General features: G+C 37.9%; 1 protein-coding gene across 1 annotated transcript in view; it reads left to right on the top strand.

Moving 5' to 3' along the window:
• Positions 1 to 17,414, top strand: part of LOC136877465 (tetraspanin-7) — a 167,762-nt gene that overhangs the window by 130,093 nt on the left and 20,255 nt on the right. Inside the window, exon 3 of the mRNA XM_067151524.2 lies at positions 6,968 to 7,138. Within this exon, the coding sequence (XP_067007625.1) occupies positions 6,968 to 7,138 (171 nt within the window). The remainder of the gene's footprint in view (positions 1 to 6,967; positions 7,139 to 17,414) is intronic.

The following is a 17,414-nucleotide window of genomic DNA, read 5'->3' on the forward strand; positions in this document are numbered from 1 at the left end:
TGATTTGAAAGAAATAGATATCTTGCACAATTGTCATTTTCTCAGCTGCTGAAGTTAAACCAATCAGTTCACTTGGTGGGCGAATTCAAATGAGCTTTGCGCAGCACCATTGCTTAATCTGTACATGGCTTAAGACAGACATGAGAGCACCAGTAGGTAGTGGATACAAGGGTAATCCCAAAAATAAGGTCTATTTTTATAAATACAGAACTCTATTCGTGTGGCTGTTGGTCACAATATTGTGAAGAGTGTTTCCTGTGTAAATGCATCAACTGAAATTGTGATTATGTAGAAAAATAGCTAAATGTTCAAGCTGTAAAATGATGTAAAGCATTGTAGAAATACAGGTCTATGTATTCATAAAAAAATAAGACCTTATTTTTGGGATTACCTTGGTAAAACCAAATGACAAAAAAGGATTAAAAAAGGGATAGAAATGCATATGAGGATAAATATAAAGACAGAAGAGGGAGCTGTGGAATAAAAGGCAAATGGAGAGACATGGTCAAAAAGACATTTAGATCATATAATCTGCATGCAGGAGAATACTGTAAAAGAAATGGCATACCATACTGTATTTAACAATAGTAAGACCTCAACTGGAGTATGCTTCATGGGTGTAGGATCCATAACAAGATTACTCAAAAGAACCAGATGGGGTACAGAAGCAGCAGCTAGTATGCGATGGGGAACCACAAACATGCTAAGAAAACTTGGGTGGGAAAGTTTATCAGGAGATTCAGAGCAAGAATTGGAGGGCATGTCTTCGGTATATGCTGGGAAAAGTGCTCGGGAAGGTACTTGAAAATGATTGAGAGTTACAAGTGCAGATTTGATAAAGAAAGTCTTTACCCCTTTCTCAGAAAATTGAATTTATTTAAATGTTAATGAGGTCATGGTAGGAAAAGGTAAAGCTCAGGACACCATATGAGTAATTTTATGTTTTTCATGTTAGAGTTCAAGGAAATGTAAATACATTTCAACTAATGAGAATTAAAAGGAACTACACTTTAGGGTCAACTCGATGTAATGTTAACACACCACTGTTTTAAAAGGAATTGCATTGATTGGTGAAAACAAACTTCCACAATTAGAAGAATGAAAATTGTCTACTACAGTCTGTGGGGACTGGAATTACCTACTGTACAGCTGTTGGTTCTCTTTAAGTGACACATGGAAATTGTGGATTGCACTTGTTGCCATCTAGTACACATGGGATAGATAAAATTGAATGTTCCAAGAGACCATCTTAATGTTGATAATATTGTTTTAATAAGCAACCAGGTTCGTGGCAATGGTCATTAAGGCACAAATTCTCTACGGTCTGACATTGTGGTTAGACGGAGTCCTGTTAGTGGAAAGAAATTTTGCTATCAGAATGTTGGCCAGCAAAGTAGGAGTAGTGGTGGGCTGAACAGTTTATCATCCATGGGGATGGTTAGTAAATTACTTTTCCTTAATTTAGAATTCTCTTATCTGACATACTGTATCCCTCAGTCCCACTAATTTGAGTTTTCTCTGAGAAGTTTGACACAATTATGCAGAACTGTGAAGAATATTTACACATTGATTCAACTGATAATCTTGGATACATGGGAGTTCATCTGTTAAGTCTGTCAAGGATGTAGCAGTATGTCTAATTTCTGTTTATTCGTATTTGGCACATACAACACTCGCAACCATAGTGGCGGTGATTATATTTTTAAGAGGAAGTAAAACTGGGCAACCGTTAGCTATTAGCTGTAATCAAAAGGGAAAAGGGAAGAGGTCATACACCTCAAGAAATGAAGGTATCGGCACATGGAAGGGAAGGGCCGTGAAGGGCGTGAAAAAGACTCCGTAGTTCTCGCTAATCTAATACAATCGCTGTTGGCAGAGAGCAAGGATTGACAAAGGGAAATTGGAGAGGGAAGATTAAAGAAAGGATCCTCACACAAGTAGGGACCATAGTGTTAATAAGCAGTGATAAAGCAGTAAGCAAGTTTATTCCATTGAAGTAGGTAGCCAACATACTTGGAGTTTGTGGTTCTTGCGGTCAGCATATGTAGGTTTCCTACACCCTATAGTGAACATACACAATGTACCAGTGTTTTGCTGGTTTAATGTGGCAAGAACTGGCCTGTTTGAATAATGAAGCTACATGTGAAAGTAAAATCATTTATTGAATGTGCAATTTGAACTGCTAAGCCTGCTATGGTTTGACTAACACTCCAATACTTAACCTACTTGGCTATCTTGTATTAAGGCTGTTTAGTGTGCGATTGTCTCCTGTTTCATAGTTGTAGCTTGTGTATTGTGCTTTAAGCATTAAAAGCACATTTTACTATACCTAATCACTTCACACAACCTAAAACTCAATTTGTTTGATTAATGGTTGAAAGAATGTTATATTTCTGGAACAGCATTCTCCTCATAGTACAGAACGTTAATAGTCTGGTGTCCTTTGCAGGATATACTTGCTGCAAGTTACCATATGTAAGTAAAGCAGAGGAATATACAGTCATGACTGATGCATATTGTTGGATTACATATGGTATCTTCCAAAATAAGGGGATGCTGGTTCACCTGGTTTAAAGGCACACCTCAATAGGATCACATAGTAAGATAAAAGCAACAACCAGCATGAGAAGAGGTAGTGGTAGAAAAGGAGAAATATGAAAATCCAAAAGGACAAGGACAGTTTCTAAATCTCTTTCAGAGGACAAAATCAGCCAAATTAAAGAATATTGACCCATGCTCTTCACCAGATAATGGTAATCTAAGTTTTAAGTTCTCATACGTTAATAACCAGTACCAAACATTTATTACTCTTTGATCCAGAAATTCCAGCCACTATTTTGTTTTCAACACTGCCTAATTGTGCATGTACAGAAAAGTGATGCACATTCTCTTAAAATTCAGATTATTTACATCTACAGGGAGTCTCATGGGCAAGCTTAATGACTGTTTCTACTTAGTGTTCCATATTGTCATAGAACAACTTTGACTAACAACGTAACAGTAGTCTGGAACATGACCAAACCTCTCTTCTAATTTCTTATTTTGGATGAGAACTTGGGTATGTGAGCATTTCTGCTGAAGTGTTCTTAATTCTGTTCATAGCAAGTCCTGTCACTGTAATTCACCTACATAAATAAATTAGTTTTGTCTGCATACTTCAAATTTTTGCCTCGTACTTACTCTTCATCTCGGTGTAGGTATATAAAAGTTGAAAGTAGGTCAATTCAATTTCCAGCTCTTGCATCATAGGAAAATGGCTCAATAATATCCGGAAATGTGGTATTTAAAGTGAAGGATAATTGGGGTATGCAGTAGGCTATATATTAAAATATACAGAGCAGTGCAATATTACGAGGACAAAAAGAGGGGGGGATTGAATTTCTCCATTAATATTAGCTCTATCAAAAAATTGTAGTTAAGGTGTACAAATGCAATATTCACACTTCACCAATTTTTACTTAAGAGGAATGTTCATGATACAGTATGTCTTCAAAACCTTCCAAATACATGTTCAAAAATGTAAGTGTGTATAACAAAAATAAGAAAAACCTATTTCTGATCTTTTATAATAGCCTGTTTTTATTGACAGTTGCAGTAATTTCACACCTGCCTCTTGACAGAGGACAGAGTAAAATGTAGCTTCCACTAAAGCGACAGTCTTATGGCGGTGACAGTATGGAAGCTGCTGAGGTACAGTGGTGCTGAGTCATCAGATAAAATATTTACTTTGCAAATTAGGTATTTTCCCCAGTGGAAAAATTATACAAAATACATACTATACACATAATATACTACTCATAATATTTGCCTCCTGCAGAGTTCTTACTACCACTTACCATGACCTCATTTTACATTTCAATGAATGCAAATCTTTTGGAAAGGGGTTGAAGATGTCCTCTGGTAAGATGTTCTATTCTCTTTCCCCCTTTCCCACAAATGAACATTTCCCCCAGTTATTGAGCCATTGCCTTAACCTTACTTTAAACTCCCAATTAAACCTACCCCTATCAACACCTTTGGTCTTTAAGATCTTTCCAAGATCTTCCCAAGCACTTCCCTTGTATATGCTGGGTACGTACCCTTCCAATCTTGCTCTCAACCTCCTTTCTGATAAAATATCTGAACAGTTTCCTTCGGACGATACGAACACTGCTACTCGTTCTGTGGTCTCCCATCATATACCTAACCGCTTTCCTCTGTACTCACTCCAATTCTTTTACAAAAAATTCTTGATATTGATATTCAGAGCACAACTAGTGCATCTGGGTGTTATGGAAGGCTTTATTCGTAGGCTGGTGTCCCAGTGAGGAAGGAAATATCAAATTACCTCTCCTTATCCTGTTCATTATGCCTAGTTATGGAACCGCCATCAATTTTTGTGGTTTCCTTTGGTGGTGTTTGAGGATCCAACCAGCCTTCAGATTGATGACCTAATACACAAATTTTGTACATTTTTACTGTGTTGGCTACAATAATGGAGATATTCAAGAATTTAGATCAGGACCTCTCAGGGTACAAGCACTGGTGCATCGTGCGGGGCAAGCTGCAAAATACTACGTTGCTGGGTTGACCAGAGTGCAGATCCCCCATTCCTCAATTTTGAGCAATAGCACTGTCCCTCTTTCTCTAGGTCTTGCTCGCTCCGCCTGTCTCCCCCTTCCTCGCTTACTCTGCAGCGCTCAATCATCCAAGCTGAGCTTAGCAGAGTCGCCTCGATAGAACTCTGGTCCGAGCAGAGTTGGACCGATCCATGGGGCCCAGAACCTTTGCGCCTCAGTTTGCACATGTGAGATTTTGGGCATTTGAGAGGCCCTGATTAAGATGTTTATTGCAAAGTCAAACGGCAAGATTTGCCAAAACAAATTTTATACAGTTGACATGGCAAGGAGTGGTGGTGGTTTTTATAAGCTGCAGAACGATGTGATCATCAGCCCTCAATTATAAAGATATTGAAAGTGATTATCAAAATGAAAAAAAGATTAAAGAAAAATCACTTGAAGAAATGGAGGGGGGAAATCCTAAAAAAATTCCTGCATGTGGAGGAGGGAGGGGAGGTGTTGAAAGCCTATGCCTCAAATGCCCTTATATTGCGGAGCCTGAAGAAAACAATGTGGTGGCGTAACCGTCCAGGCTTCTCCAGCCCCACTGATGTAATATATCATTTTACGCGATATCATTTGATATCAGGTTTATCCGCCATCAGCAATTATTTGTAATAACATATTTATTCTACGTCAATCATTTGTAATCAAGGCTTTGTGCAATCATATTGTATATATATCGTTTTATTATTTAAATTATTATATTATGTAGGATAAGAATTCATTATGTTGTAAATACGGTCAATATGTTGAGACAGTTGTTTTCATTTCATCTCATGTTTGTGTATGCGGAGGGTTATTCTTGAAGCTTGGGATTTTGCATTAGTCATGGGTTTATTTTATGACCAAGGCTAGTAAACAGCAACCCGTGCGCGAGGCTTGCAAGAGGGTCAGCTATATCTTCACCACGCCTTCTGGACTTGTCGAGGAAGAGAAGGGGAGTTGATGCTTCGATCTATCGAATCAGATACTTCGTTGTATATGAGTTTTGAGATTGAGCTGTTACCAAGAGTGGGGGTGAGCCCGGATATATACTGATTCTCAACGCGAGAACGGCACCTAACTTAGTACAACCGTACGACCTTAGAACCTAACTAAGTACAACTTCTGCTGTGAAGCTAGCATCCTAACGAGATACTCCATCACTAGTACTTATACTGTGAACATCTACTTTGAACGACGTGATGTGATTTTTGAAACAGTGTGTGGTCGCTCCGTGACATAGTTGCTTTTGTACAATGTGTTGTCGCTGCGGTAAAGTTATCGGATCTACGAGAAACGAAACAAGCTTGTGTGATATTCAGTAAATATTGTGGACGAAGAACTATGTTTAGTTAAAGTCTACGGAATTTGGTACAAGTCTGTACCGTATAAATAGTATAGCTCAGTTGGACTGAGATTTCTACTAATATGGAAAAATTCATATCTCTGAATTTTCTCCTCTTACGATCAAAGCTGATCAGTTTTTACAAGTATAGGGCCAATGTCTAATTTAAAGACTAGGCAAGTAGGGAGTGTTAGTCCAGATAGCCCGTACCATATCAGAGAAGGAAGGAAGGATGTCCATGGAGCAAAGTCTACATCGAGAAGAAGAGAACGAGTAACCACGGAAACCAGATGACTTCAACGGAAGCTGCAATTGGTGAGCTTCAATTAGAAAAAGCAAGCAATTAGTAAATTCAGTAAATTCTAAATCCCTCCACGCTTTAAGGAAACTTTTCCGATTCATCTCATTTTTTTTGTATAATAAATTCATTTGTATTTTATATTGTGTTAATTTTCTTCAGTGATACTTAATGGTTATTTAAAATCCTACCCCTGTGATTTAAGTATAAGTCTCTATGCTAGTAAATATAAATTTTGGTTTACAGTTTTATTTAAAACTGTAACCATGGCGCCCATACATTACATAGAGAAATGGGGAACCATGGAATGTTAATTGTTTCTATTTGCGTGGCAATTTGCGGGCAAGCCACAAATGGTTTATTTAATATTCATGTGTCCCAAGATAATAACTTTCATCTCCCCAAGTGTTTTTACGAGGTGGAACAGTTACACAATACCCTAAGCACTTAAGACTTGTTCAACAGTAATATGTGACAGACTATTGTTATTGAAATGTGCTGTCCCTTCTGCTGCCACTAATCTCTGATAGATGTTGGTGCTGCTACAGTTAAAAATATCAACCTGTCAGATATATTTGTTTGCAGATCAGAATAATATAGAAAAGGAAATTACTGGGTGTGACACTTGTCTATTCCCTTGGCTCTAATAATGCTAGTAAATGTTAGCATTCCCCTAATTACCTTCAGCAGCTCTGATTTTGGATGTATTGGCTCTAATTCTGTGTTATATTTTTATTTCAGTATGGTGCCTTCCTAATGATCATCTTCGTAATGGAGCTGGGAGCTGGAGCATCCATCTATGTTTATCGTGACAAGCTTCAGCATGGATTTGATACTGGCCTCAACCAGAGTATGCAGGAGTACCAGAAAGGAACGGAGAAATCCAACGACTTTGATGTTATGCAAACCACAGTATGTCTCCTATATTTTCCTTAGTTAATTTCCTACTTCTTACTGCATAGGAATGTTTATAAACTGTAAACACTACCTATACTTCCATATTCCCACATTTCAAATATTCAAAACTTTTATTATTCGGTAGATATTGCCACAAATAAAACCTTTTAAGAATGAAGCCATACTTTCCAGTGTCGACTTATTTGAATGTAACATAAAACTTTCCAGTCTGTTAAACACACAATTTCAATATAGTGTTTGGTGACAATGAACTTAGCATCGGCACACTGAATCTGTCCATCTCTTTTGGGGTCTTCCTCTTGGTCTCTTTCTTGTTAACTTCCTCTCAGTAACATTTTTTTTGGCACTCTCTTCTCTCATTCTCATCATATGCCCAAAACACTTTAGCTTTGGTGTTTCTATCCTGTCTTGAAGTTTCAAGATTCCTGTCCTTTTCCTTTTCTTTATTTCTAATTCTATCCTTTCTGGTCTTGCCCTCGATACCTCTTAGGAATTTCATCTCTGCTGCCTGTATTCTACTCTCCTCTAGTTTCGTTGCAGTCCACGATCCAGCTGCACAAGTTAGTATGGGTTTATAATAGGTTGAATAAAGTACATTTCTTCAGGACATCTTGGTTCCACAAACTGCCCCTTAAACTCTGGTAGAAGCTGTTTGCTTGTCGCATTCTTTTCCCAATTTCCTCGATTACCTTTCAATCTCCTGTGATCATATTTCCCATGCACTTGAAACTTTTAACCACTTCCAGAATTTTACCAATAATCTTTCCTTTTCTTTCCTTCCTTCCCCTTGTCATTACTATTGTTTTACTTTTCTGTGCTTACTTTCATCCCAATTTTTTCTATCTTCATTCCATACATCTACTTGTTTTTTCATCCTCGCACCATATCATTATATTATCTGCAAACATGACTTTTGTCGCCTGTCTTCCCAATTTGTGTTTAATGTTTTTATGAATGATGAAGTGCGTGTGAGTGCGAGTGAGTCATTTTTTGTATGTTTTTTTTTTACAGGTACATGTTTATAGTGTTATAATTCATATTGAAATTGTTGTTTGACAGACTGGAAAGTTTTTATATTACACAAACCATCAAGAGGCAAAATTGTCAGGAATAGGAATATTTGAAACTATAATGCCGAAAATCTTCGATGTCTTAGTGTAATGTTAAACCACTACAAAAAAAATAAACCTGTCTAGCCCAGTAGCCCTCATTTTCATCAGCAGCCTACCATGATCCAATCTATCAGAAGCCTTTGATAGATCAATAGTGGTACAGTCCATTTGACCTCTTGAATCTAAAATATCTGCTATATCTTGCTGAAATCCTAGAAGTTGAGCCTCAGTGTAATAATCTTTCCTAAACCCAATCTGCCATCTATCAAATTAAGTAATTTCATGAACATGTCTAATATGTTCTGAAAGAATGATTTTTCTAGAGCTTAAAAGCAATGCAAATCATGCTGATTCACCTGTAATAATCTGCTTTGTTTCACCCTTTTCTTTGCACACTGGGGCTGATATAGAAACTCCCCATGCATTTGATATAACTTCTACATGCAAACCGTAATCAAATTTGCAAATCATATATGGCACTATATCGAAACCCATTGCCTTTTGTACATCCCCAGAAATCTTACCAAAACAATCTGCTTTTCGTATCTTTTAGTATATATCTTTGTCATCAGTAAATTTCAGTAGTTCACTATTATTCACAACCTCTACCTGGACGTTAGTTACATTCTATCTTACGTGTACTGCAGACTGAATACTTGTGCCTTCTGTTAGTCCTCACACACACACACACACACACACACACACACACACTCCTGTTAATGATCCCTGTAATGTTCTTCTGGAACCTGTTTCTGCCATAAAGTATCTGTAGCCTACATATCCATCCACAATTTCCCCCCTAAAATTCATGTTTGCCAATTATTTGCCACAATGCTATCCTTAGACTTTTTACTAAATTTAATTTCCTAGTAAGTTCCTTAAATCTCTCCTTACTTCCACAACCATTCCTATTTCTTTCTAACCTCCAACTCCTTAATCTTTGTTATAATAGTGGGTCTTTACCATTAATTACGACCTTTTAAAAGTACGTACTTGTTTTCACACTCCTCAACATTGGCTTCAATAAACCTATCTCATAAGCCGATTACACTTTCATTTACCTTTCTCCACCTTATTACTTTCAAAAACCCTCCCCAAATGCCTCTTGCACAAACCATATGGTATTGCCTAATAGTTCTGTTACAGCCTCCTTTCTTTTGCCTTTATTTTTAACCATAACAAGAAACAGCCTTGTGATCATACCATATCACTTCAGTTGCTGATAAAACCAGATGAGCTGTGTACAGAATCAAATCTAGAATATTTTACTCTTCTAGATGGTTCAATCACTTTCAGATTCAGCTGTCCTTCACAGATGTTATTATTCATTGTGTGTTTGTCATGCTTTGTCATGTCATTCCCTTTCCAGTTAACATTTGGTAAAGTGAGATCGCCCACTACTATCACGTTCCTTTCCACGTCATTGTCCTCGTAGCTGTTCACATTATGAAATAATTCTGCATCAGTCGGTTGCACCTTCTAGGTCTGTACACCCTAGGATCATAGTTTTTCATCCTTAAATTTTTGTAGCTTGCAAATTCTTCTTTCACCAGTATGAATACTCTCCTTCCTACCATATCTGTGAACAGGAAGATTTGGCTGAAAATCAAAGAAAAAAAATCACTTAAATCTTCTAATTTGCTACACAGTATGCAGAGCTGATAGAATCCAGTTGTCTCCTTGATCTTCAGTCACACTCTGTTGTATTACTTTAAGTTCTTGGAAATGCATTTTTGTCATTGATGCAGATCAAGAGTGACTATTCCACATAGTTTCATTGTGGTTTGGAAGCTTGGAACCTTTATGACAAAGAGAATGTTGCTTTACGATGATTAAATTATGTAAAATCCTGCCACCTCTCGCTGTGTGGATTTCAAGGTGGGACTTCTCAAGGTGGTTGTGACATTTGTTGTGGTCTTATTGAGTCTTTTAAAGGTTTATATAAAGGACTAGAGTAAAGAACTGGAATAGCAGAGAAGGCAACTTGCAGATGGTATTATACTGTATAGAGTACTAGATAAGTTACAGGATTGTAAGAGACAAAAAGACCTAGACATTTTTGAGATAGACAGCAGATAATGGGATGAAAAATCAGGTTGTAAGTTTTGCTATGTCCAAAAGTCCTCTGGTTTAATTACTGTGTTGATGGTGTGATAGTACCTGATGGGGATCACTGAAAGTACTAAGGTGTAAATATAAGGAATGATCTTCATTGGTGTGACCACATGAGGTTTTAAAGAAAGGTTACAGAGCTTTTCATATGGTTCTGATAGTATTTACAGGTTGTAAGGTTTTAAAGGAGAGAGCATATAGGTCTCTAGTAAGATCCCCAGTTAAAGCATGATTTCAGTGTATGGGACCCACACTAGGACTACTCAATATGATAAATGGAAAAGATCCAAAGAAAAGCAGTACAACTTGTTCTTGGGTATTCCCAACAAAAGGGTACCATACATACATACATCTATACATTATCATTATAGACCATTATGCCTTTCAGCATTCAGTCTGCAAGCCTCTGTGAATTTACTGAACATTGCCACAATTCTCTATTTGTGACTAGTGCTGTGGCATCATTTAGTTCTATACCTCTTATCTTTAAATCATTATAAACTGAGTCTAACCATCGTTGTCATGGTCTCCCTCTACTTCTCTTATCCTCCATAAGAGTCCATTATTCTTCTAGGCAACCTATCCTCCTTTCGCCTCGCATGACCCCACCACCGAGGCCGGTTTACGCATACAGCTTAGAGTTAATCCTAAATTCTTTTATCTCCTAATTCCGAGCACCCTCCTGCCATTGTTCCCACCTGTTTGTACCAGCCATCATTCTCGCTACTTTCATGTCCGTTACTTCTAACTTATGAATAAGATCCTGAGTCCACCCAGCTTTCACTCCCGTAAAGCAAAGTTGGTCTGAAAACAGACCGATGTAAAGATAGTTTCATCTGGGAGCTGACTTCCTTCCTACAGAATACTGTTGATCGCAACTGCGAGCTCACTGCATTCGATTTACTACGCCTTGATTCAGTCTCGCTTACTATATTAACATCCTGGGAGTACACACAATCTAAATACTTGTTCTTTGTACCTGTTCTTTGTATCACCAATCTGACATTCAATTCTGTTGAATTTCTTACCTACTGACATCAATTTAGTCTTCGAAAAGCTAATTTTCATACCATACTCATTGCACCTATTTTCAAGTTCCAAGATGTTAGACTGCAGGCATTTGGCACAATCTGCCATTAAGACCAAGTCGTGAACATAGGCTAGACTGCTTTGTACATTTCCACCTAACTGAATCCCTCCCTGCCACTTTACATGGATCATGTGCTGAAAGGTATAAACTGCAAACAGCAAAGGTGAAAGATTACAGCCTAGCCTAACCTTTGTAAGTACCCTGAACCATTTTAATAATCTACCCTTAATTCCATAGGCTCCCAGTATGGCGAACATCTTTTCCCTCGGTACCCTGTCACATGCTTTCTCTAGATCTATGAAACATAAACATGACTGTATATTCCTGTCGTAACATTTTCCAATTACCTAGCGCATACTGAAAATCTGATCCTGACAGCCCCTCTGTGATCTAAAACCACACTGATTTTCATCAAACTTCCTCTCAGTCTCTGATCACACCCTCCCAAGATGCCACTGAATACTTTGCCTGGTATACTAATCAATGAGGTACCTCAATAGTTGCTACAATCCTTCCTGTTCCCTTGCTTGTCGATAGGTGCAATTACTGCTTTTGTCCAATCTGAAAGTACCTTAGCAACACTCCTTGCTAATCTTACTACTCTATGAAGCCATTTCATCCCTGCTTTCCCGCTATTCTTCACCATTTCAGGTCTTTTCATTTATTTCTGCTGCTTCATGACAATGGAGTTCATTTACCATCCTTTCCACTTCTTCAATCATAATTTCACAATGAGTTTGGTTGTACGAGACACCAACAGGAAGTTTTTCTTTTACGTTGAGAAGATTTTCAAAATAACCCCTCCAGCTGTCCAGTGATTCCCTAGGATCTATTGAATTCACCTGAATTACCCAAAACACTTAATTTCCTTTTTCCCTTCATTCCTAAGATTCTTATTGTCCAAAAAGGTTTCCCTGCTGTTTGACCTAGCCTTTCCAGGTTGTTACCAAAATCATCCCATGACTTTTTGAATTCAACAACTATTTGTTTTGCTCTGTTTCTTTCATCTACATACAATATGTGCTAGTATGGGTTTAGCAGTTACGAATACATTTTTCAAGCATCATTCATCGCTACACATGGAAGGCTAGGGTTACCATATCCATAATAGACTATATCTTAACAGACTTCTGCATTGGCACTTGCCTGGAACCATTTTTGATAAGCCTTTTTACGCTTACAAGCTGCTCTCACTTAATCATTCCACCAAGATTTTCGCTTTTCCCATGTTTACACACAGTCAGTCCTAGGCATTCCCTTGTTTCTACTACAGGATTCCTAAATGCCACCCATTCTCTTTCTATATCCTGAATCTGCTTACTGTCCACTGTTAGAAACTTCTCACTAATCGTATCCATATACTTCTAATTTCCTCGTCCTGGAGATTTTCTACCCTTATTCGTTTGCAGACAGATTTCACTTTCTCTACCCTAGGCCTATAGATACTTAGTTCACTACAGATCAGATAGTGGTCTGTATCATCAAAAAATCTGCAAAAAAACTCATACATTCCTAACAGATTTCCTGAATTCAAAGTCTGTTAAGATATAGTCTGTTACAGATCTGGTACCCCTAGCCTCCCATGTGTAGCGGTGAATAGCCTTATGCTTGAAGAATGTATTTGTAACAGCTAAACCCATACTAGCACAGAAGTCCAGCAAACGCTTCCCATTCCCATTAGCTTCCATATCTTCCCCACATTTACAAATCACCCTTTCACATCCTTCAGTTCTATTCCCAACTCTCGCATTGAAATCGCCCGTTAGCACTATTCTATCCTTGCTGTTGACCCTGACCACGATGTCACTCAATGCTTCATAAAACTTGTCAACTTCATCCTCATCTGCACCCTCACATGGTGAATACATGTACACAATTCTTGTCCTAATTTCTCAAACTGACAAATCTACCCACATCATTCGCTTATTTACGTGCCTAACAGAAACTGTTGCGTGCAATGGTATTCCTGATAAAGAGCCCTACACCAGACTCTGCCCTTCCTTCTCTAACACCAGTCAAGTACACTTTATAATCTATCTCTTCTTCATTATCTCCCCTTACCCGAATATCACTTACTCCTAGCACATCCAGATGCATCCTCTTTGCTGACTCAGCCAGTTCTACTTTCTTTCTTCCATAAGCCCCATTAATATTGATAGCTCCCCATCGAATTCCATTTCATTCAAAAAGTTGTTTTTCCAAGGAGTCCCTCACCTGTCAAATGAGTGTGGGACTTCGTTACTCACATAGGTCCGAGGATTGCTTAAAATATTCAGAGCTTGGTAAATTCATGAGGCAGGATGCTACCTTACTTATACATAGTTCAAGTGAGGATCTCTTCTCTAACGGGTTAGGGACCACTGGTGGATTGTATAGTTCTAGCTGTCGGAGTACAAGTAGGGCCATGACTCAGGATATGTCGGAGATGCCCACTCCCATTCCATAGCAACTGGTAACCTGACTCTCAGGACCACTTACTAGGCCACTCAGCTGTTGCCCATGGTTCATGAACTAGGACGTGACTACAGTAACCCACAGAGGAATAAGCTAGGATGAAGCTTACATAAGTAGGAAAGATCATAATATGAAGATAAAGTTAGAAATAAAGAAGACAAATTTGGGGAAAATATTAACTTACAGGATGAGGAGGAAGGGATTGGAATAATTTATGAAGGGAAGTGTTTGATAAATTTTTCAAGTTCTTTGAAAACTTTTAAGAAAAGCTAGGTAAACAATTCATGGGGAATCTGCCACCTGGGTGAGAGTCTTAAATGCAGATCATTGATTGACTGATTTTTCTGTTCATCTTCACTTTTTCCTATCTTCATCTGTAAGTTGCTTCTGAGCATAATTGTCTGTCTCTATAGCAATTACAGAAAATAAGATTCATATAGTTCAAGAAGATAGAAAGCTCTGGAGCTGTGAATGCATATTTCAGAAAGGCCACCATTTGCTTTGAAAAAGTGAATTACATTATTATCTCCACTTACCCACGCTCAGTCATCCTGTTTTACACATTATTTTGTGGAGGCCTGGTGCAAAAATTTCTTATTTACTTTCTTAGTCACTAGTGATATTTCAATTTCCTGACTCATTCACACTATTTAAACTAAATTCTTCCTCATACAAATTAGTCTTCTAATTCCTGAAGATTTTAACTTTCACTGTATAAAATGCTATATAATCTCACTAATTCCTTGTATTCAGAAATGCGCATGCTGCTAGTTGTCATAATGGCTTCTGACTTGAAAAGAATTTGCAATATTTGAAATTGCCCTCTGCATGTGCTCTGAATAAACTGTAAGACACACTTGCCCCAACCTTCTGGAATATGAAAACCTCAGCGCAAGATCAATTTGTTACCAACTTGGTGAGCTATAGGAAGATGAGCATTGGCAATGCACAGGCCCACCTCATCATGAGAGTTGTAGGCCATGTGTGTGCAAGCACGTGTGCCTAGTCATCAGTTCATTGGGTTAAGTCTTAAGGAATGGTGAGGACCCACTATATTATAAAAAAGAAATGGATAGATTGAGGAGGTGGTGCAGGTTAGTAAGAAATGGTTAGCAATGTTGTGGAAGTAAGGAGAGGGTGAAGGAACTTACCAGGAAATTGAATTTAGTGAAGTCAGCTAAGGAAAATGTGATGGCAACTACAATTAGCAGTGGTATGAATTTTAGAAAAATGGAAAGTTATGTATAGGTACTTAAAAGCACAAAATAGGTTCCAGAAAGGACATGGCAGGAATTGTAAATGACTAATAGGAACGTATGAGGCTTTACAGAAGGCAGAAGTGTTTTATGTAATTGAACATTTTTGGGGATATACTAAAGACATTGGGTTGAGATAGTTCCATATCTGAAGTACTTGTATCAGTGGCAACGCACGACGTTTTGAGATTACATTGTAGCTTGCACCACATTTCTATTATATCGGCAACAGCATTGTGTGCTTGAGACACCTCATGGCATCTTTTAAAAACTCTGAAACTAAGTTTTCTACACTGTCTTTATTCCAAGCATTTTTTTCTGAGAAAAATAGAATACATGGCCAGTCCAGATTTATGTACCATGAGTCATGAAAATATCTTGCTGTTCTTTTTGATTCCTTGACTAAATTTTTAAGAGAAGGCGTTGGTCTACTTTTTAAAAATTGTTTCTTTTCTTCAAAATTTAACAAAACTGGCGTGTTCATTAAGCTACATTCTGGGTCCGCCAACTCTTATTTTCGAGGTGGAAGCGACAGCACTCATTTTAATGTTTAATGTGTTGTGCAGTCCTATAGGCTATCCTTACCTAACATAAATTAAATATAAATTCAGAATTTAAACGAAGTCACATTGCATTATAATAGAAAACAATAACACAATGTAACAATGCACTATTGAGCGTGGCGGAAAGAATGGACGAAACAGCTCAGCTCCTACGTTATAAGTTTTTGTTTCCACTTTCCACTATGGTAACAAGACCGGAGAACGTTGCAGGATACATTCAGCGTCAAGGGGAGAGGGACTTTGCTAGGTGCAGGCACAGTAATACTTGGCTAGCTGTTAGAGGTTCAAAACATAACCACTGCATGGAGTGTTAACAGCCTCTCGCTCGGCTTTGACAGTGGCAAACTGGTGCAATAGTTCTCAAGACACGTCCAGGCGAAGAAACGAAAGTATTAAATATTAATATTATACAATATTCAATTTTTATTTTTTCAAAATGTTACCAGTGGTAACAGTGGATACTATCACTCTTTGCTATGGACTTATATGATTACTGTAAGCATGAAGAAGCTACACTAAATGAATGGAGAGTTGCTGTAGTAGCCCCAGTGTACAAAGGAGAGGGTGATAACCATAAAGCAGATAATCACATGACACTCACCTTGACATGTTGCTTGTAAGCTCTGGAAAAGTAGTCTTTCTGGCTATGTTAGACATGTTTGTGAAATTACTTCTTGGTTTGATAGAAAGCAGTTCAGATAAAGAAAAGGTTAGTCCTACTGAGGCTCAACTTTCAGGATTCCAGCAAGATACACTATTTATTTTAGGTTCAGGAGGTCAAATGAACAGTATCTATTGACCTATCCAAGGCTTTTGATAATTTAGATCATGGTAGACTGCTGATAAAGACTGTTGGACTAGACGAGAGTGGTTAAATAAGTGGCTAAATTTCTAGAAACCTGATCTCAGAATTAGAATAAGTGAAGCATTATCTGATCCTGTAATGATTAATAGGAGTCCCAAAAGGCAGTATTATTGTACAGGACTGCGAGAGACTACAAAATGACTTCAGTGTTGCAAGATAAACAGCAGACAATATGTTAAATGAGGTGAAAAGAAAAGTTTTAACTTTTTGAAGAATTCCTGAGTTTTAATTATAATGTTAGAGTAGTAGTACTTCATGAGGAACACTGTATGTTCTTAAGTGTTAATGTAAGGAAATATCTTAATTGGGGTAATCACATAAATGGGATTGTTTTAAAAAAGGAAGTTAAAAATCTTTTCATATGGGGTTATGAAGGTATTTAGGGATTTGAGTAACAATGTAAAGGAGATGGAATCTCTCCTTCATACGACCACAAGTATCAGTTCCTTTTTTTTTTTTTTTACGTCGCACTGACACAGATGGGTTTTCTGGTGACGACAGGAGAGGAAAGGCCTAGGAATTGGAAGGAAGAGGCCATGGCCTTAAGGTACAGCTCAGCATTTGCCTGGTGTGAAAATGGGAAACCACGGAAAACCATCTTCAGGGCTGCCGACAATGGGGTTCGAACCCACTATCTCCCGGATGCGAGCTCACAGCTACACGCTCCTAACCGCATGGCCAACTTGCCTGGTTGTATCAATTCCAGTGTATGAGACCCTTGAGGGCCTAAGCTAATAAGCCTGGTTCCATACACTTAAGTTTAATTCCTTAGAGACAAAGGTATTCATATTACCATGAATTTGGTTCACATCTACCTT

The sequence above is a fragment of the Anabrus simplex genome, chromosome 7, assembly GCF_040414725.1.
Source record: "Anabrus simplex isolate iqAnaSimp1 chromosome 7, ASM4041472v1, whole genome shotgun sequence".
Classification (NCBI taxonomy): Eukaryota; Metazoa; Arthropoda; class Insecta; order Orthoptera; family Tettigoniidae; genus Anabrus; species Anabrus simplex.